Source organism: Carlito syrichta, unplaced genomic scaffold (genome assembly GCF_000164805.1).
Source record: "Carlito syrichta isolate Samal-C Ts95f unplaced genomic scaffold, Tarsius_syrichta-2.0.1 Scaffold312570, whole genome shotgun sequence".
NCBI lineage: Eukaryota > Metazoa > Chordata > Mammalia > Primates > Tarsiidae > Carlito > Carlito syrichta.
The window spans coordinates 203,877-225,223 of record NW_007256666.1 but is presented as its reverse complement, the minus strand read 5'-3'; the positions used below and the strand labels follow the sequence as shown (position 1 = coordinate 225,223).

Sequence of the window (21,347 nt, the reverse complement as noted above, 5' to 3'; positions counted from 1 at the left end):
TCAGACTTTAATGGTGGGATACTTAATGAATATAGAACTCTAATAAAGATTTATCTATAGGTAAATAGTTCTGATCTCAACTATAACTTTGTTTAGTAATAGTTGAATCTTTAGTGATAACGGCTAGGGATAGAACAGATCGATGTAATTTGAGGATTACCTTAAAATTCCATTTTTGGCTAATATTGTCCCACTTAATCAAAAATATAAGAATGATGGAAATGTTAGATCCTTTCCCATAACTATAAGTTAATGGATGTGTTAATGAACCGTAAAATGGTTGTGAAAAATCCTGAACTCCCAAAATTTAAATTATACTCTGAAAAGATATCAGAACACCTTTTTCTTTTCTTTTTTTTTGTGTCAGAGTCGCACTCTGTCACCCAGGCTGGTGTGCAGTGGCATGTTCATGGCCACCACAGCCTGCACCTGCTGGGCTCAGGCGATCCTTTCACCTCATCCTTCCAAGTAGCCAGAACTACACGTGCGCTCTACCATGCCAGGCTAATTTTTGATTTATTGTAGACACAAGGTCTCACCAAGTTGCCCAGGCTGGTCTTGAACCCGCAAGCTCAGGTAATCAGCTTGCCTCAGCCTCCCAAAGTGCTGGGATTACAGGCTAAGCCACCAAGCCTGGCCCTAATTTTTTTATTTTTTGTTGAGACAAAGTCTCACCAAGTTGCCTGAGCTCAGGCAATCCTCTCTCCTCAACCTCCCAAAGTGCTGGGATTACAGGTGTGAGCCACTGCACCCAGTCCTGAACACCTTTTCAAAAAATCTAAATATACTTTGAAAAAGGTATCTTTTCAAAGGCTTCCTTTTGTCACTATTAGTTTCTATTCCAAGACAACTAGTTTTCATTGCTGCCTTAACCTGGGGTAACAGAAATAAATGTCTTATCTATTGATGTCTGGGAGTCTGGTTTTGTTATTGGTCACTCTTCTGCTCAACCTGAATAGAGACTCATTTGTCTGATAAACACAGTGTTACAGTTTAGATATTTGACCTTCCAAACCTCATGTTGACCCCCAGTGTTGGAGGTGGGCCTAATGGGAGGTGTTTGGGTCATGGGAGCAGACCCCTCATGAATGACTTGATACAGGGTAATGAGTGCATTCTCTTGAGAGCTGGTAGTTAACAAGCCTGACACCCCACTCCCCCACTCTTCTTTCTTCTCTTGCCACAGGATCTCTCCACACCCTGTTTCCCCTTTGCCCTCTGCCATGAGTTGATGCAACCTGAGTGTCTCACCAGAAGCACATGCTGGCACCATGCTTTTTGTATAACCTGTAGAACTGTGAGCCAAAAAACAAACAAACAAACAAACAAACAAAAACCTCTTTATAAACTACCCAGCCACAGGTATTCCTTTATAGCAACACAAATGACTGAGACACAGATTTTCTCTTCCTAGCACATGTTTCGTTTTAAGAGTTGCTTGGGGAGAGTGGTAATAGAGCTGGAAGTTTAGGCTGAACGTTCAGGGGCTACCACAGTGACACTTCTGTAGTTTGTTAGGTTCTGGAACATGTTGCAGTCCATTTCCACAGTGAGCCTCTGGAGCCCCACATGTGTTGGTGTGAACTGGAACTGGGTGCACATTGCATTTCCAGGCCGTACTGACCCTAATCTGAAAAAGGAAAAGACAGGTGCTATTTCTATCCCAGGTTCATTGCTCTGGTGGTCCCGGTGACTTTGATCCTTCCTTGCTTGACAGGTGGACCATGCAGAAATAAACATCTAAATACCTTGTCGTTAAAATAGAGATGGCTATGAGGGGCTAGAAGAGAGGAGCCTCCCTATGCTGAGCAACTGCATGGTCGAGAAGAGACACATCCTAAGGGCTTCCAAGGTGTGTTGGTTGTTCCTATTTTTCATCTGTGACTTCAGTCACGTTAATAGTACGGGGTATATTACAGTCTCGGTAATAATACGGGGTATATTTGGATAGACTATAGTTTTGGGACCCTTCTAATTGCGAGGTGCAGAGGATGTAGCAGGCATATTGTAAATATGTCAGCAGATGACATTTAGAGTCCTATCAGCAACCTCCTGGCCTGTCTGTAGACTTTCCTTGGGTGACTGAGGGAATGATGCAGATTTCCTTTGAGGAGCTTTGCCTCACAATTGATCTGGGAGACCACAAAAGTCTGGTTAAATGTTGACAGTCCCTCCTCTTGACTTACAAGAGTGATTCATTGAGTTTCATGAGGCTGAGGCAGTGGCACAATAACCTGCCAGGGACCTCAGGGATGGTATGAGTAAGTATCTTGAACTTTAAACGGTAAACTGTATACTGTTTATTCAACTAAGGATACGCTAGACATAATGAAAGATTTTGCAACATCTAAAACCAACAAGCGATTAACACCTAGACTATGCAGGGAACTCCTACAAATCTCCAAGAAAAAAGGGCATTAACACCAAAAGAAAAGTGAGCAGAGATAAGGACAAGCTATCTATAAAGGAGGAAATGGAAAAGGCTAACGAACATATGAAGTTTCAAATTTAAAAAATACTAAGCCATTACTTTATTTCTATTAGACTGGAAGAAAACAGAAAGCTGGGTGTTGCCAGAAGTGAAGGAGAGGTAGGATTATAGAAACTCTCAGGCACTGCTGAAAGGGGTATAGACTTCTGCAAACAAAACGGACAGTGCCTGGTCAAACTAGGTCTCATCCTATGGCTCAACAATTCCTTTCTTAGATATATATATCCCCTGACTCCACCAAAATTTCAGATAAGTAATAAGGAGAACTGTGAGAGGATGTTCACTGAAACATTATTTGTGGTGTCAGAGAGTTGGAAGCACTCTGGTGTCCACCATTGTGGGGCAGAATGGTAGGAAGCAGTGGATGTACACAGTGGAATATTGTACAGCAGGAAACTTAGGAATGCAGTTCTCAGTGAAAAGCAAGAAAAACAATTAGACGTAACATTTATATCAGTAAAAATACAGCAACAGCACACATTTTACACATACTAATGAAGAGGATTGAAGAATGATGGTGGGAATGGAAAGGAAAGGAAATAAATAAAATGGTATTTTGTGGTGGTGACTAGTAGAATGCCGTCTACACTAAGAGGGTGTCTACCCTCCCTTCAGTACTCTCCAGTACCCGGTCCTAATCCCCTCACCTGCATTCGCCAGCAATCCCTAGGCTCTCCCTGCAAGTCCAGGGCAGCAACCAGGGGGTCAAGTGGGTGTTCAAGGGGCCCACACAGCCTCCCCCACCCCTGTGGCCCTGTAGACATGGTGGTCTCAGGATAAGAGGCCATTTGGTAGCCCTAATACTTTAGTTCAACTTCTGGGGGTATTTGCTCTGTCTGCAAGACACAGTAAAGAGACAGTCATTAATTTGGGGCCCATGCCTTCCTGAGCAGTTGAGACGTTTCAGTGGAATGAGAAGCTTGCAGTCTCTTACCTGTAGCTCCTCTCTCTGTGAATGAGCCCTCTGCCAAGGATGGAGATCACACAGTCCTTCATGGGGGCATTCAGGGAGTTATGGATGCTGACTGAGGCCATGAGAGGTTGATATTGCTCTGCTTTCTCTGGCATCTATAGGAAGAGGCAACACCTGGTGTGAATGCCAAGGGCACAGAGCTGCAGTCATACCTTCCCCTCTTGTGCACTCCTGTGCCTTCTTCAGTTGTCTCATCTCTACAACTGGACCCATACTCTACGGTTGCCTTCTTTACCACTCTAGCTGCTCTTCTTGCATTTACTCTCACCCTTGGTCCTTCACTGACCATCTCTGATGGTGCCTCTCCTCTACTTAGAAACCTTGGAGGGTTTCCCTTTGGAATTCTGCTGAATTTGCATTCAGGGTCCTTCATGGTCTCCCCTCACCCACCTCTCCAACCTGGGCTGTTGTTTGCTTGACTAAACAACAGCCCAGCCACATCTAGGACTTCTCCATCCCCAGCACACCCTCAGTCTCTCCTCCTTTGTATCTCTTTTCTCCTTTTCTTCTGCCTTCAGAGGTAGGGGCTTCTGCTACCTCTGTAATGACAGCGGACCGATTTTTCAAGGCTCAGCATAAGTGTCACCTCCTTTATAAAGTCATCTCCAAACATACCAGCTGGAATGAATCCCCCTTGCTCCACTTATCACATAGTAACTTTGTACCTCTTTTAAAACACATCTTTTAAAACACGTACATGAAGGCCAAATGTATTTCCCTCATCAAACTATAACCTTCTTGAGGGCAGGGACCAGACCTCATTCTTTTTGGCTAGAATAAACATGTAGAAATAAGGTTGGGCCAAGAGCCACGAGCCTCTAGATCGTGGGCATGTTACTCTCTAGGATTCAGTTTCCTCATCTGAATAATGGGAACAGTTCCACCTCACAGGACATTTTTTTCTTTTTTTTTGAGTTGGAGTCTTACTCCATTGCCCAGGCTGGAGTACAGCAGCACACTCATGGCCACCCCAGGATCCTTCCGCCTCATCCTTCCAAGTAGCTGGAACTGCAGGTATGCGCTACCATGACCAGCTAATTTTTGATTTATTGTAGAAACGAAGTCTTGCCAATTTGCCTCGACTGGTCTCAAACCCGTGGGCTCAGGCAATCCGCTCGCCTTGGCCTCCCAAAGTGCTGGGATTACAGACTGAGCCACCAAGCCCCGCCTCACAGGACTTTTAAAGAAATAAAAGAGGTGAGCTCTGGCATATCTATAATGTGCTAAATAAACACTGGCTATTATTATTCCTGTAAGTAGGAGGCAGCAGCTGGGAAGGCTCCAACTTTAGAAACCTTCACTTAACTAAGTTGGAAGATTTAAATCTTAATAGCATATGTAAGAAACCATCTTTTTTCAAGAGAAGCTCTCAAACCTAGCATTTTCCGGTAATTCTGCAGCACGGTCATCTGCTCTGAAGTTTGAGGGGCTCAGATTTCTCCTGAAATGGGGAACTGAGTGGGAGCAGATAGGAGCAATTCAGGCCAGGACTGGTGCCTACCTCAATGGCAAGATGTGGCCTGCCAATGGCAATGTCCTCCTGAGCAAAGCAGCTAAGGCTGGACTCCGAATGTGTTGCCACAGCGGTGAGTCTGAGGAAGCTGTTCTCAGGTGGGTTTCGCTCAAAATAGGAGAAGGATAGGCTGGTGGTTATTCTCCTGACTGAAACACAGGACAGACAGTGTCAGTGCCAAGGGGCGAGTGTGTATACCACTGAAACAAGCCATAGTTACACACCGTTAAGGACTCAGAGCCTAGCTGAGGCCAGAAAGATGCCTCACTCTCCACAACAATTATAAACTTTTAATATGGTTAAGACCCCCATTCCCCATCCCCCGCCCCTATCACCACCTTTGCCAACACTCTTGGCAGACCACCTCAATGAGGTTGTAGAAAGGTCCCTGTGAACAAGAACAAGTTAAGCTCTTCGGGCCTCTGTCCTTGTCTAATAATAGCACCTTCCTAGTGGACTGGTTTGTGTTAAGTGAGATACTATAAATGAAGTGCTTATCTCAGAACCTGCCCCATAGTAGTTGCTGAATATGTGCTTACTTAGTTCCTTTCCATTCTCTGCTTCTTCTCCTTTCCTCCTGCAGAAAAGATGAAGGCATCAAGCAGGAATCCTTTCAAGCTCGGCTTCCTATTTCCAACTTATAGACATAGACATCTATCTACTCCTGGTATCACGCCCTCTCGGGGGATGAAGTTTTCCCACTGCCCAAGTTGAGTGCTCTGCTTTTTAAACCTGTGCCCTGTCCTGATCTTGCCACTGACTAGCTGTGTAAACTTGGGCAAATTATTTAACCTTGCTATGTTTCATTCCCCTCATCTGTACAGTGGGGATAGTAATGGTTCTTGCCTCACAAAGTTATTGTGAGGATTACTGAGATGATGCATATAAAGCACTTAACACCATGTTGGGAAAATAGTAAGTGCTCAGTAAATGTGAGCTATAATTACTCTAGCTGTCTCTCATTTCCTTGGGGCTTGCACCATCAGTTATAACACATCTCTCCTGAGGCCTCTGTCTTTCCCTCTATGCTGATTATTTTCCTCAGTGTGCAAGCAGATTCCATTCTCTCTCAACTTAAAAAAAAAAAAACCCCGCAACACCCTCCCTTTATCCAGTGTCCCGGGCTGACTACCTCCCAGCTTCACCTTCTCTTGTCATTCTTCCAGGAAAAGCTGTCCAGCTTGTCTCACCTCCCCAACCCAACTGGTTTAACTCCCAGGAAGCTGGCTTTTGCCATTGCTTCTCTGCAAGACCACTCTTTTAATGGACGCCTTGACACCTCATGACCTCTCTGATGACTTTGCTGGGCGCTCTCCTCCTCTCCTTGATTTCTGAGTCTCTCTACTCTTTCCCCAGTCACCCCCTAAATGTTGGTGCTGCTGGGTTCCCTCTTCACCCTCATCTAAGTCCTCTCCCCACCCCCTAAGCTCATCCATGTCCTGATCTTGGCCGCCCGCTCTGTGCTAGAATTCCCATATCTGATCTCCACCCCAGGACTTTATGCTAAACATCAGATTTAGGTTTACAGCTGCCTACCAGTCATCTCTACTTGGCTATTTCATGAACTTTCAAACACAACGTGCCACAACCCAATTCATCATTTTTCTTCCTAAGCCTACTTTTTCCCCATTTTTCCTATTCTAGTGATTCACCCAAAACCAGAAGCACTACCCCCACATACACATACATTCACAAATCAAATCCATCTCACCTCCTTAATATATTTTAACTCTAAGTGCTGCTAGGTTAGTGAGGATTTCATATCTTGACTTAATTATTACGCAACCTTTTCATCTCCAATCTGCTGATTCTCAACATTGGATGCATTTTAGAATCAAATGGGAAGTTTTATAAAACAGTACCAATGTCAGGCCACACCCCAACTCAGTTATATCAGATTCTGTTGGTGAGGCCCAGGTATCAGTATTTTTAAAGTTTCCCAGGTGATTCAATGTATAGCCAAGATTAAAAACCACTACTAGAATATGACTTCTTCCATTCTGTCAAAAGTTCTTTCGTTCTTTTTTCTTTTTGAAATGGAGTCTTGCTCTGTTGCCTAGGCTTGAGTGCAGTGCCACCATGATAGGTCACTACAGCAACGACCTCCTGGATTTAAGAGATCCTCCTGCTTTAGACTCCCAAAGTGCTGGGATTACAGGTGGGAGCCATCATGCTCAGCCAGTTCCTTTCTTTTTAAAATGAATTTCGGATTACATTGACATCCCCGTTTAAAACCTTTCAACAGCTCTTTGTTACCCAGAAAACAAAGCTCAAACTTCTTAGCTTGAGGTCTAAGACTTGTATGATCTGAGCTGTCCAGCCCTCACATCACTCCCCTTCCTCAATCTCTCTCAGGCTTGGAAAGTGAAGTGATGCAGAGACTAGAAGCAGGGGGCCTAGTTGGGAGGCTGTCCTAATCAGACAAGCTCTAGTCCATGCTGATTCTCAAACTTGCCTACACATTGGAATTACCTGAGGAGTTTTAAAAAAAATTATCATGTTCATGTTCCTCCATGGAGTTTCTAATTTAATAGGTCTAGAAGGCAGGCTGAGCGTCAAACTTCCCCAGGTAATTCTAACGTGCAACAAAGTTTAGGAGCAATTGCTCTAGCCTAGAGAATTTTTTTTTTTTTTGAGTTGGAGTCTCACTCTGTCGCCCAGACTGGGGTGCAGTGGCCACTCCCGGCCACCGCAGCCTCAGCCTTCCGAGTAGCCGGAATTACAGACATGCGCTACCACGCCCGGCTGATTTTTTGATTTATTGTAGAGATGAGGTTTCGCCAAGTTGCCCAGGCGGGTCTCGAACCCGTGGGCTCAGACAGTCCACTCACTCACCTCAGCCTCCCCAAGCAAGGGATTATAGGCTGAACCACCGAGCCCGGCTTAGCCTAGAGAATCTTAATCCGAGAATAACCCAGGGAGTTAAAAAACAAAAACAAAAACCAATGCCTGGACTCCATCCCAGACCAATTAAATAAGAATCTCAGGGGGAGGAGGCCCCTGTGCACATGTTTCTTCTGTCTGAAATGCTATGACTCATTTTCTGTTACTTACTCTCCTCATCCTTCAGACTTAGTGCAGTACAGTTTACTTGGGGGCAGCCTGCTCCACTCTGGGTAAAACACTCTCCTGCCATTGTACTCTGTTTACCTCAGCAAACACTTCCTACACTGCTATGAAGGTTTTGTTTACTTATCTGGCTGCAGTTGGAATTGTGTGTGTTTGTGTTTGTTTTTTTTTTCTCCCTGTGTCAGGGTCAATAAATATGTGTTGAATGCTTGAATGGGAAAGACAGAGACAGAGTGCGAGTGTGAGCACCAGAGACTAAAAGCCATCTCTGGAGACCCGCAAGGGGTGCCCAGTGCCTGCTGCCTGCCCTGCCCAAGGTGGGGGCCAGGTGTGTGTGGGGTGTCTGTGGAGCCATAGAGAGTGTTACCCAGGTTGGCGCTGAGTGACAGGGGCAGCTTCTCCCTCCAGAGCTCAGCAGCAAGAACGCCATTGTAGTACACAGCCTGGACCCCAATCACCAGCTGCACCACCTTCTCCTGGTCACTGGGGTTAACCAGGGTCACTGAGAGCTGGGCATCCCCTCTCAGGGGTAGGGAGCTGGGTGCTTCCAAGAACAGGTACAGAGGATCGGCAATCTCGAGACTGGGAGGACAGATGCCATTGTCTTTCTCGTGTTTCATTCTTCCTGTCTGGACCCTCTCCAGCACCTGTTTTTCTTGAAGAGATCCTGGAGAATGGAGAAAACAAAGTAGGCTTCTTACCTAGCAGGTATAGACCCTTCTAGTAAAAGCACAAATTATTTTTACATTTACCCATTTTTGCTCAAATGCCAAAGTTACAAGACCTTTGCAAACCTCTAAGGCCACTATTTAGTCCCCCAAAATTCTGTTAGGAAGCTTCACCACAGATATAGTGTGTCTCTTCCAAGTTACTCAAGGACTACGTTCTTTTTCAAGTACTATGAATTTGCCCCTTGAACAAGGAGAGAGCAAGCTTTGGGACAAGTCAACGCTGTCTCTGAGGACAGTTTTGCAGGAAATTTAATCTTCCTAAGTGAAAGAATTTGGATTTACTCAATAGACAATGGGAACTGTGGAATAGTCTGCAGAAGGAGAGTAACATAATGACATTTGAGCCTTAGAAAATTCATTCTGGAAACTGAAAGTTAGAAAGGCAATGATGATGGAGAGACCAGAGGCAGGAGGTCTAGTTAGGAGGTTGTTGCAATTCTGTAGACAAGAGATGATGAGGTCTTAAGTTAACTACAGGAAAGAGATCAAAAAACAGATGAGAGAATAGTGTGCGGCTGTGAAGGGAGAAGACTCCAGGGTGACAGGCCTTCTTGCTTGGACAAATAGGTGGATGGCGGTGCCATTAAGTAATATGGAGGAACAGGTTGGAATGTGTGGGAAGAGATGGGAAAGGGGCAACATCAAGTCTTCCAGCAGCAGAGCTTGGTATTACATATATTGTTTTATTGCATTAGTTCTCATCAAGGGATAATTTTGCCCTCCAGGGAACACTTAGAAGTGTCTGGAGACATTTTTGGTTGTCACAACTGGTGGAGGTGTTAGAGGTGCTGGCATCTCATGTGTACAGGCCAGTAATCCTACTATAATGTTCTAGAATGGACAGCCCCGCCCCCTCAAGACAAATCTGGCCCCAAATGTCAGCAGTGTCAACCAGGGTTGAGAAACCCTGTTTCATATAATGGGAAAAGGCCTGGGACTCTTTCTGACCTCATTTGTCTGGCCCATTCCTTCCCCTTGTTTGCTGTGTGAGGGTGCTGAGAAACCTAGGGCCCTTCCCTGGCCAGTACCTTCAGGATACTTGTAGTTCTGGGTGATGTCCTCGCAGCGGTTACTGCCCACACCCTTGGTGCTGATGTTGTTGCCAACATACTTTGTGTTGGAGTCAGTCAGTTCCAGTGTCCCATCCTCACGGCACTTCCAGACCACACATGAGGCGTTCACCGAGGCAAAAAGGTCTGACACTGCAGGACTCAGCCCCAGTGTCCCCTCCTTGACTGCTTTAACTGGGACCAGATCACAGGACCCCAGGACTGAGGAAGAGAAAGATTGATGAGCAAGAGAGCTATGTCCAGATCTTGCTAAGTTCAGAGCTGCATAACCTCAGTCCCCATTTTATACTGTATTTTCCCTTCCTGAGGACCAAGCCAGACGTGGACATTAGGCAGGGTTTCTGAGAGAGTATCACAGAGGTGAAACTTACAACTACTTAGCGATAATACTTTTTGGTCACAGCCTACGGCAGGAGCCCTCTCAGGAACTGGAGAGATAGAACCTCAGAGGAACACAGTGCAAGAAGTTCCCAAGTCAGATTTACTATTGATGTGACACAAATAGGACACCTTTTCTGAGAACTTATTAAGTGCCAGGTTCTGTGATGTCTGTGTTCATGGATGAGGAAAAACCATCTTATATGGTTCCTAAAGTTTCCTTCCCTGGGCTTGAGCCTATCTTGATACTTTTTCCACCTAGCCATCTAAGACCTTCTGCCCTTCATTGAGACTCAACTCCCTGGGCCATTGCTCTTAGGTGGCCTTATCTCTCCACAGCTTTGTGGCCAAGATGGCTGACACTTTTATTCCCTCAAACCCACTGGCATCAGGTCAGCCTTCTGCTGGCCATGATCATGCCTTCCACTTCTCTGGTGTTAGAGGACACAGGCCCCTTTTGGACCACCTGCTGTTCCTGAGGGACTCCTTCAACTTTTCAGCTCTGTGCAGCCCTGATAGTTTCGGGTCTACCCCTAGGCTTTACCTTCACCTCCGTTAGGAGCACTTGAGTGCAGAATCTGCCATCCGTCATAACCTTGGGGCAAAGCAGGTTGGGTCATCCAGCACTCCGTGGATGTCTGGAAGATCCTGAATGTAACAAAGGGAAAAATTCTAGTGAGGAAAAAAATGAGTGCTGAACAGGTTCTAGAAATGCAGCCTGGCAGAGTAGTTGTTAACATGGGGATGGGAGGACACTGTAAAAGTAGTGGCCACACTCCCAGGAAGGGGCGTGCATACCACAAGTGACCCTCAACACCTGTCTCCAAAAATCTTACAGTCTCCTTTTAGTGCCAGGGTCACCAGACATGGGGGCTCCCATGGGGATATGCCATGCAAGTTTGGAGCCTTTCTTGATCTGGAATCTCATCTTTCTTGGGCTTCTCACCAGATTCTTCCTCTCCGGCCTTCTCCGATCTGAAGCCCCTCCTCATTGTAGTACTCATCTACAAGCAGAGCCCCGCCAGTGCCCTGGGCTGAGGCAAATGTGGTCACAACACGCGCGGGGATTCCCAGGCATCGCAGCACTGTGGAGAAGGGTGGACAGTGCTATGGTGTTAGACCGGGGCTGGGAGAGTGTATAAGGCTAGGATGCTCAGTGTCTCCTCTGGGCAGGCTCTGTCTTAAATACCAGGTGACATCGTGGAAGGAGAAAGGGTATAGGCACCTAGAATTGATGCCCAAGAACAGGATGTATAAAGTCTGATTAATAAGGTACGAGTTATACAGCATGCAGGGTCAAATATAGCTGGGAAGAGGGTGACAGAATATATAACAGAGCACTGGTGGTTTGCTCTGTTGGGGCAGGCTTAGGGAAAGTTTCAGGGAGCAAGTGAGTTTGGGAGCAGTTTTCAAACGAGCCCAATTTTGTTGAGGGGAAATGAAACAGCAGCTGGTGGGGAGGAGCTACCCGGAGCGAATACTTGTGGGTATGATGAAGGTGGGGACATGCTGTGGAGTGGAGGCTGTGCCAGCTTTTGGAGGGTCCCTCCCACATGGGAGGCCAAGGGACAGCCCAAGAGGGAGTGCACACTGTAGAGCAAGTCAAGGTGACTGACCTGTGCATTGCCTACTCTGTACCTGTGCAAGTGATGGCAGCCAACACCCAGGCCTGACCCTCATATACAGGTCGCCCTCGGCCGGTAAGCCACTGCCGCAGGATGGGCACACTGCCCCGACGCTTGTTCAGCCAGGCCCCTTCTTGGGCAGCCTGGGTCAGCGGGGTGGGCAGGACACTCTTCTCCTTGAGAGCATGCAGCTGTTTGGGGAAATGTGTAGATGTCAGTGCGAGTCCCTCAGGCAGGACAGCTTTTGGGGGATGAGTAAGGAGGGTTCATCGTCATTCTCCAACCATAGTAAACAGACCACTTACGTCAGAGTCACCTGGTACTTGTTAAACCTGCATGTTCCTGGCTCCATCCTCGACCCACTGGGTTATCATCTCTAGGGCTGGGGTCCAGGACCCCTCCTTCCTAACAAGTCCTCCAACTCTAGCCACAAAGAGGAGCGTGAGAGTTGCCTCTCCTTGGAAGGTGGTTTCACTGGTGCTTAGTCCCCTGCACTGACTTCGAGGTGGTTTGCACCGGGGGCCTGAAGGCCACTTATCCCAAGTTTCCTCCTACTCACAGGCTGGCCTTGATGCTCACTACCTTTTCAGAGGGACTTCAGAGGCATAAGAGGAAATGAGGAATACATTACTACTTTAGGGACAAGGGAAAGCACCAAGTTACCTTCATGATCTGCATATTCTTAGAAATCACTTAGAAATAAAAACAATCCCTTTCATCACTTCAGCAGCAAGTGCTGGGCCAGATGGACCTTAGACCTTTCCATTCCAGGCTGGGGCTGAGGAGTGGCAGGGATAAAGGAGTGCTCTAAGGAGATCCAGGACCATTTCTGTCCTCAGCTAGCTTTTGTTCTGAGGGATGATATTCTTTGCTTTTCTCACCCCTGTGGTTGATATTGCCTGTTTTCCCCTCCTCACTCAGGCTCTGCTCTAGGAACTGTCTCCACACTCTAGGTTGAGGGAACCATTTGTGATTTGGGGATTTCCAGGGCCACAGAGGCAGAGAAGGTCAGCCAGAAGGCTCTTGTCTCATCCCTTCCCACTCTGGTTCCCCAACTTCTCACTCACCAAGGCACCCAACACACGTGCCACGTGCACGGGCTGGCTCCACTCCTCAACCTGCTTGTCCGTGCTCAGCAAGCCCAGGCTGAGGTCGATGACATCCCTCTCGAACTACAAGGATCACACAGGGTGATAAGGAAGGGTCTCCAGGTCAGGCATCATTTCATCCTCCTTCTGGACTCAGGCTCTAAACCTTCCTCCCTTGCCTCATTGTCTCCATGGGAGTTCTGGCTTTTCCCTCCCTCCCACTGTGCTCCCAGTCCTTTTGCCTGAACTTCCAGTCCTTGGCCTCTTCTGTTGTCTAACTCTCCCAACAGGGCATGAGCTCTTGAGGACCAGTATTGTGTATTGCATTGCATTGCATGTAGTGGACTTCTGCTCCTACTAGCCCTGAACTGGGTGTGCAGGATACCAAGACAACTCCTGCTTTTGAGGAGACCACAGTTTAGGACTGGAGAAGGACATACAGCCCCTTAGATCAGTGGTCCCCAACCTTTTTGGCATCAAGGACTGGTTTCATGGAAGACAATTTTTTCATGGACTGCAGTGGGGGCTGGGGAGTGAGATGTGCAGTCAAACCTCACTGCTAATGTTGGCTATATTTGTAGCCACTCCCCAGAGTCAACATCACTGCCTCAGCTCCACCTCAGATCATCAGGCATTAGATTCTCATAAGAAGTGTGCAACCTAGATCCCACGTATGTGTAGTTCACAATAGGGTTTGCGCTTCTATGAGAATCCAATGCCGCTGCTCATCTGACAGAAGACGGAGCTCTGGCAGTAATGTGAGCGATGGGGAGCAGCTGTAAATACAGATGGAGTTTTGTTCTCTTGCCTGCTGCTCACCTCCTGCTGTGTAGTCCAGTTCCTAACAGGCCATGGACTGGTACCAGTTCTTGGTCTGGGAGTTGGGGACCCCTGCCTTAGATTACAGATCACAGCAATGTGGCCAGGGCTCTTGTAGAGATGCCAACAGAGAAGGAGCCAGTAGAGAGACTCCCTCTGTCTTTGGGAGATGGGAAAGACTTCTAGAAAGTCTTAAATGACAAGAGTTTGCCCGGAAGGGAAGCTGTTCCAGGCAGAGGAAACATTCAGCCTGAATGCTTGAGGGATGGTGAGGAGCACAGGGTGACTCATGGGGAAAGAAGAGCAGAGACCTGACTGGAAGGGCTTTGGATGTAAAGCCAAGGGTTTGGTCTTTATCCTGCAGATGGTGGGGATTTAACTGAGGCTTGATTTGCCATAGTTTTTAGGACCATAACTCTTATAGCTGTGGTGGATGGTCGGATGTGGCCCAGAGGAAAGGGAGGCACCACAGGCCTGAAATGGCCAAAAGAAATGGCCTCATGACCGGGGGCTTTTGGACCTGCCAGCTCTGTCTGGCCTGAATATTGAAGGTTATGAAACTGTCACTGTCCCCCCTCCTTCCCTGAGGGCCCAATACCTGGCCAAAGTCCCAGGACTCTTCCTGGATGCAGTCAGCTGTGCCCAGGTAGATGAGACCATTCTGGTTCAACAAGTACTCCCTTCGTTGAGCCTCATTCTCCAGGAACACAGCATCCTCTGGCGAGAAGCGGATAGAGAAGAGGGCCTGTGGGATGCTAGTCTCACATTCCATGCCCAGGCCTCTGCCATCCCTGTCCCATCCAGGTTTGACTGCAGGTTTCCCCTTCAGTTCTGGGCCCAATGAGGACTGAAGAGGAAGTCTCTCTTCTAGTTGTCCCCTCAGAGCTGGCCCAGAGTCCCTGGGTCAATCGGGGTGTGTCTTTCATGATCAGCCAGGCAGACAGGAACAAGCCAACCTTAAAACATCGAATTGTTCCCAGAAGACATGTGCAGCCAGAGCACTACTGGCCCCAGAGAAACTGGCAACAGGCCACGGAGCTGCCCAATAGGTTGTTTGTCTTTCTCACAAGTTCAATTTGTAACAGAAAAAGGTGTTTCAGAGAAGAACACAGCTAAGCATAGGCTGACAGGAATGAGCAGAGGGAAGAGGAGTTCAGGGTCCTGCCTTTGGCAAGACAGGGTCAGGAGGAACAGTGGAGCTGAGAAGTAGAAACCAGAGTCTTGGATTTCTACTCTGGAGGAGTCTAAGTGGGAGTCTGCTCATCTGGGAAGTGATAAAGATATTTTCAGAGGTTCTCTGCCATTTCAGTCTCAGCATACTTGGAGATGAGGCTCTCTCCTGAACTCAAAAGGAAATTTTACATCATATAATGAACGTTAGAACCCTCCCTGTTCATAGGCTGGGAACCTTATCAAAGGGGCTGCTCCCAAGTGGAAAAGAGGGTGGTGCTATCTGTGTTCTTATACGGTACTTCCCAGAGCCCTACAGATCCTGGGGCCAAACACCTCAGTTTGAAGTGATTTCTTCCTAGTGCCCTTCTTGCTTTTCTCATCCAAAGGTTGGGCTGGGTATCATGGGGGTGGGTGACTTTTAAGAAGCCCATCACCTATTCCGGGAAGCAGATGTGCTGCCTTGCTCACCAAGTGTCTAACTCTCTGATCTGGTGGCTGGGGTGAAGTGGGGCATGGTTTGACTAGTTCCTGGGGGCTAAAAAAGAAAAAAGAATTCCCAAACCATCCAGACGGGCTGCTAGGTCACACCTCTCCAGGGCCCTCCAGGCATTCAACTGGGATGAAGGTACTCAAGGCAACAGAAGTATAGGGAATTAGAAATCAAGAAGACCTGAAAAATCTGTGGCTTAAAATCACAGACCCTAAAGGGACCCAAGGAGCCCTCAACTACAGCCCTTCCATCCTGAGTACTCTCTGAAGTCAACTAGGTGTCACTTTGAAAATCACACAATATGGAGAATGCCCAGCAATGAAGAGTAAGAACAGAACAAGCATGTGGAGAGGAACAAAGATAACAAAATGGTAGATTTACTGTGAAGCTGAAGCCGAAGCTTGAGTTCTCTCACTAACACAGGCCTCTAGGCCCTGGTCGGGAGAAGTGGTTAGCAATTCAAAATTTTATATTGTTTTTCTTAAAGAAGATCCCTCAAACTACATAAGCTTTTTTTGTGGGATATGAATCCCACAAAACCTGAATGCACTCCGGAGACAGACTAGAGGAGAGAAAGACAGAGAAGCCTATCTTTCAGGCTACCCAATTTCTGAAGCCCTTTCCAGTTCCTGCTGCTGTACTGTTATAATAAAGGATGACTAAAAAAAAATTTAATAATAATAAAGGGTAGCTTTCCTGTGGTTATCTCAATGAGTATCAGTTCCTGTGACCAAACTAGCCCGAGTCAGCACCAGGTCTGCTGGTGAGACACACTTTCACTTCCAGTGAGAAGTCCCAGGCTGCTTCTGCCAGGGGTGACAATAAGACAGGATCCTGGGTCTGAGAACCCATTCATCCAAGGAGAGGGCACTGGCACTAATTGAATGCTAGTGCTGCCCTTAAAGGGGGCTGCCAGCAGGGGTCTGGGCAGATGATTCCTGCCAGAGCTGCGCCCCAGCTCCAGTGTCTTGAGTCCCTGCGCAGCCCAGGCTGGCTCAGGTCCAAACTTACCTCTACCCCAGGGGTTAAAGAGCAGCGTAAACTGCCCCAGGAGGCGTGGCTTCCTGCTTGAGACCTGCAGTAGGAGCGAGTAGTGGCCAATGACAGCGTCCGCGGGTGGGGTCACCGAGATGGTCCAGGACTGGGCGTCTCTCTCCTCCACCTCTGCCCTCCACCACTTTTGGTCCCCCAGACTAGAAATCGGGAACGTGACTTGGGTCCTGTCGGTCTTGGAAGGCTGCTCTCCTGAGCCACACAGTGATTATTTGGTCATTTGAACTTCTTGGTCACAACTCACAGTAGTAAAGTCAGGGTATTACAAAGATGGAGCAGGTGAAAATTGACTTTGGAGGAGAATGAACGAGGTCCATCTAGTAATGAGTGCCATCAGTAAAGGGGGATGGGAGAGCACAAGCTCTGGCACCCGTGGACCTCCATTTAGAAAAGATTCACAGTCTTTGAAACGGGCATAAGAGTACCTGCTTCACAGGGTTCATGTGAGAACTGACTCATTACATGTGACATACTCGGCCCAAACCTGACATGCAGTATGGATTCAATAAATAGTAGCAATTAAATGCTATGTTTATATTTAGCCTGGGTTAGATTCCATTAAGAGTTTTCTATAAAGCTGATATTTTATTTGCAACCAAAAACACCACAAACAAACAAACAAAAACCCCTTATTGATAACGCTGTGGAGCAACCTTTGAATCACCACAATATTTATTATCCACATTATCATGTGGCATCCTCACAATGACCTTACCAAGTGGGCAGGACTTCTTAAGGCCCAGCTGCCACGTGGGCCATTTACCCTTCAGTTCCCTAACAGGGTGCTAGAGAGAAAACCCCTCAGTTATGCTGCCAAAGAGGCCAAGGTCTGTTCCCTTACCAGTTTGTGCAATGAGGGCCACCTTCTTCAGGGCAGGCAGAAATGTACGAATCGGAGCGCGGAAATGCAGGATGATGGTGAAGGGCTGCCCCCTCCTCACAATGAGGCGCCGGGAGCTGATGGCCTTGGTGTGGTGCTCCTCATTGTTTCTTGCTGCCTGGAAGTCACAGCTCTTGATACCCAGGGCTATTGTGGAAAAGAGAGTAATTGTGGAGACTAGGTAAATGTGGCAAATAAAAGCAGAGATTCTAAAGTCAGGGAGACCTTAACTCAACTTACTCATTAGCTATGCAAGCCAAGGCAAGTAATGTAACCATCCTGAGCCTCAATTTCCTTTTCCTTAGAATAACCATCCCTCCTTGAAGAGTTGTGAGGATTAAATAAGGTAATGTACATAATACACTTAGCATAGCATCAGACACCTAGTAAAGATGGCACAGTTATTATTATTAATGAGAGCAATGCTTGTTCTCATTGTTGACCTCCTTTTCTGGTCTCAATCCATAAGTAACGAATACAACCCAGATTCTTGGTCACCCCTATTCATTTTTTCCTAGAGTACAATCAGATAATTTTTGGAACTGGTTTTGAGATCAGAGTTCAATTCTGTTGTTTTATAGATGAGGAGAGTGAGACTGAGCATGGAACTGACTCACCCAAGATTGTGTGTGGTGGCTTTTTGACTTGAAGTCTCACCAAACTCATGGCACAATTCAACTCAGGAAACTCTTCAAGGAGATGGTCCAAGAGTATCATGACAGTCTATCAGTCAATTCTCATTTTACAGAGGGAAGAAAAAAAACAAGGAGCAGAGAAGCCAAAAGATATGCTCAGCAAGCCCAAGATAAGGCACAATACTGGGGGGAAAGTTTCTCTTGCAGAAAAAGAATTATGTACTTTCCATTTCTTCGATGGCAGGAGACCATTGGCGATCTCTTTGGTCTGAAAGGCAGTCTGCAGTTCTTACACTGACTTAGCTGCTATGAAGGAGAAAATATGGCTTTTTTTTCAGATATGGAATCTTCAGGGAAGTGATCTGACCCTGATGACAAAGTCCTTTGGGCTCCAAGTCATGTCTTGGCAAATTCAGGATAAACCTACTTCAGATTTCCTTCAGTTCTCAAACTTTCTGGCATAGAATTCAAGAGCAGAAGGGAAGGATGAAGAAAGAAAGGAAAACAACCTACCTTCTCTAGTTGTTCTTTCATTTGTGATGGAAAGGATAGAAGATGTCCATCATATAAAATTAGAGGAAAAGAACTGACATTGTTGAATATGAAGAAATGTGCAAGCATGCAGAGGAGGGAAGGAAACTCCCTGCACCTCTGGTCCTGATGTTTCTGGATGTCCCTTGTACCCTTGTATCCCCCTTGTCCACCAGTGGTTAGGTCAGGCCACAGTTCTACATAAAATAGTCATGGCATGGTTGGAGTTTGTAAGTTGAAGTACAGCAGCTTTTAGAAACCAGAAGTGATTCCCCTCTGCTTAGCACAAAGATGGTGCTGGGCACCAGGATGAGCCTGCCTCTGCAGACTGGTTGAGCTAGGTTGAATGGTGACATGGTGAGCAATCAGTCCTGTCCTAAGGCATATTATTTAAGCCTCGGTGTATGTGAATCCACGTAATGACCATAAGTGGTACAGCAAAAGCCGCTATTTAGAATTAATTTGTTTGGACTCTGGTTCTGTCTAGAAGACTTGACCTATCTTTTCTCTAGCTGGCATGTGTCTGCTCATCTTCCAAAACCCAAAGGCACCTGCCTCTGAAGCCTTTACTGACTCCTCCTGGTATAGGTTGGTCCTCTGAACTTCCACACTCTGCTCCACTCTTTTCATCACTTATCCCATTTTATAGCCATCACCTGCCTAGCTCTCTGCAACCCATTTCACTGTGAGCTTCCCAAGGTACAGTGTCATTTTCATATTGCAACCTCCACCCCAGCAGTGCATATAAAACTGTAGATACCCAGTCAGCGTTTGCTCTACCAATGAATGGACGACAACATTGAGACGGCCTTCAGGTTATTTCTTGGATGCACCGCAGGGGTCTCAAGCCTCCACCTCTGCTGATGGGCCCTTGCAGAGGCTCCTGAGTGTTCTGCATTCTCTAAGTCTGCTTGGTTTCTTGTTTCATGTCTGCCTCTGCCCCTTTTAGGTGGATTCCCTGTCTCACCTCCCCTTCTCTCCCATTGGGCCTGAGGTTATGACACCCTCTTGCTTTCCCAGGGTCTTCTTCTATTTGATTCACAGTCCAATGAGAAGTCATGTTAACGCAGAGATTAAGTAGAATGCTCTTCAAGGGATTCACTGATGGGCACAGTGTCCAGTATCCCGCTCTCCTTCTTCTCTGCTTTTCAATACCCCAATGCTGTCTCATCGTGTCCCTCAAGTTTAACAAGTGGCTTGGGGGATGGAGAGAGAGGGAGTACAGTCGTAGTATTTGACATTTTCTGTGGTGTAGATACTCCCGCCATGGCCAGCTTCAAGCAATCGATGTGTTGTCATTGAGTGCAGAGTTGTGAAGACATGCAGAATAGCACAGCATTATATGGTTTTTCTACCATACAGATAACAATACTTCCTTCAAGAACATGAAGCAGTAGCATAGTTAGAAAGTGATACATTTAGAATACTTATTATCTGTCTTTTTAATATAATTTTATACAATTTAATTTTTAATAATGCCCTTGTTTAAGAACTGGTGCACAAGATTCCTAAAATTTTAGCAGTTGGTTCTTGCAGGCCTGTATAAGCCAGCACAAGCCAGCTCCAGCACACCATGACCATGGAGCTGACACTTGATGAATCTTGTCTGGTGGCTACTGGGCCCTCTGCCACCTTCAGCCTGGAAATAATTTGGTGATCTGAGGTGTCCTCTTGTTTGGGACTGGACTTGACAATCTCCTGATAGTTTCACATGTGTCTCACTGATTGAGTAGCTTTTTTATTTGTCTGGGTCACCACAGAGTAAAAAGGATGACTTATTGGTGTGTCTGCCCTATTTGCACAAGACATGATTGAGTTGATTGTCTGAATTCATCCAGAATTCCTTTTTTTCCCCTCCCTCTCAGGTGTTGATCTCAATTGCCTTCCACCTACCAGACTGGCTGACCAGGGTTGGGACGTGAGGCAATTTCTGCTGCTTCCTACTGTCCCCATAATTTCCCCATCTTTTCCCTTTGCCTGCTCATTTCCTTTCCCCAAGAGATAATAGTTAATTCCTATCAAGAGTGCCCTGACTCTGATGACCTCAACCTGCTTTTTGCTTTATGTCTGCCTGTGACCCATTTAGTTGGATTGCCTGACTCTCACTTCCCTTCTCTCCTATTTGGTCTTGACGCTATGATACCCTCATGCTTTCCCAAGGTATCTCTCATTTGTACTACAGCTCAGTGAGCTGTGAACAGCCATGTTATGATGATCCTGAGATAAGAATATAAATCCATGTTAACCACCATCACCATCTCACCCATTATCATCACAACTATGACCACCAGCTTACCCCAATGACCTACCTCATTACTACTCCATAGTTACACCATGGTCACACCACCCTCACCTCCATCTCCCTCAGCATCCACTTACCACACCCCTCTCCACAGCCACACCACCTTCACCAGCACCTACACCACCATCGCCAGCCCCCATGGCATTCCTCTATCACCTCCACCACCATCCATTCCATTCCTTTAATGAAAATACATGTGGAGAGCTAGCTTGGCTCACCCTGTCCCATGGCTGCAGGCTGCTCTTCTCATCCACTTGACCGCAGGAAATGTCTGTCTTGAACTGTTGCTTCTGGACTCCCTCTCTTAGACTGTCTTCTAAACAGAAAATGGTGGAGATAGTTTTGTTGGTTTAAGAATCTGCAAATAACCAAACTTTTCTCCACTCCTCTGGTGAGCACCCTGACAGGTTTCTTCTCTCCTACAAACTCCCTGCTGGTATCTCCTGGACCAACTGCTGGGAGTAACCCTTTTCATTTTATCTCTTGTGCCAGGAGGCCCAGGCAGGGGTATGACTTGCAAACCTGG

The 21,347-nt window shown here is 46.7% G+C and overlaps 1 protein-coding gene across 2 annotated transcripts; it reads right to left on the bottom strand.

Moving 5' to 3' along the window:
- Nucleotides 1-1,400: 1,400 nt before the first annotated feature.
- EPB42 (erythrocyte membrane protein band 4.2) lies at nt 1,401-21,347 on the bottom strand. Of its 2 annotated transcripts, XM_008069940.1 has the most exons (13): nt 21,040-21,347; nt 17,315-17,500; nt 16,432-16,665; nt 14,356-14,474; nt 12,918-13,022; nt 11,864-12,041; nt 11,172-11,310; nt 10,770-10,873; nt 9,806-10,048; nt 8,414-8,713; nt 4,966-5,126; nt 3,426-3,559; nt 1,401-1,630 (listed from the first exon to the last, which is right to left on the bottom strand). In XM_008069940.1, exons 1-13 carry the CDS (start codon nt 21,047-21,049, stop codon nt 1,468-1,470), a joined length of 2,076 nt encoding a protein of 691 aa, XP_008068131.1. In that variant the 5' UTR covers nt 21,050-21,347; the 3' UTR covers nt 1,401-1,467. The 2 variants fall into 2 exon arrangements, with proteins under 2 accessions (XP_008068131.1, XP_008068132.1); XM_008069941.1 differs by lacking the exon at nt 16,432-16,665 and having other exon boundaries at nt 21,040-21,233.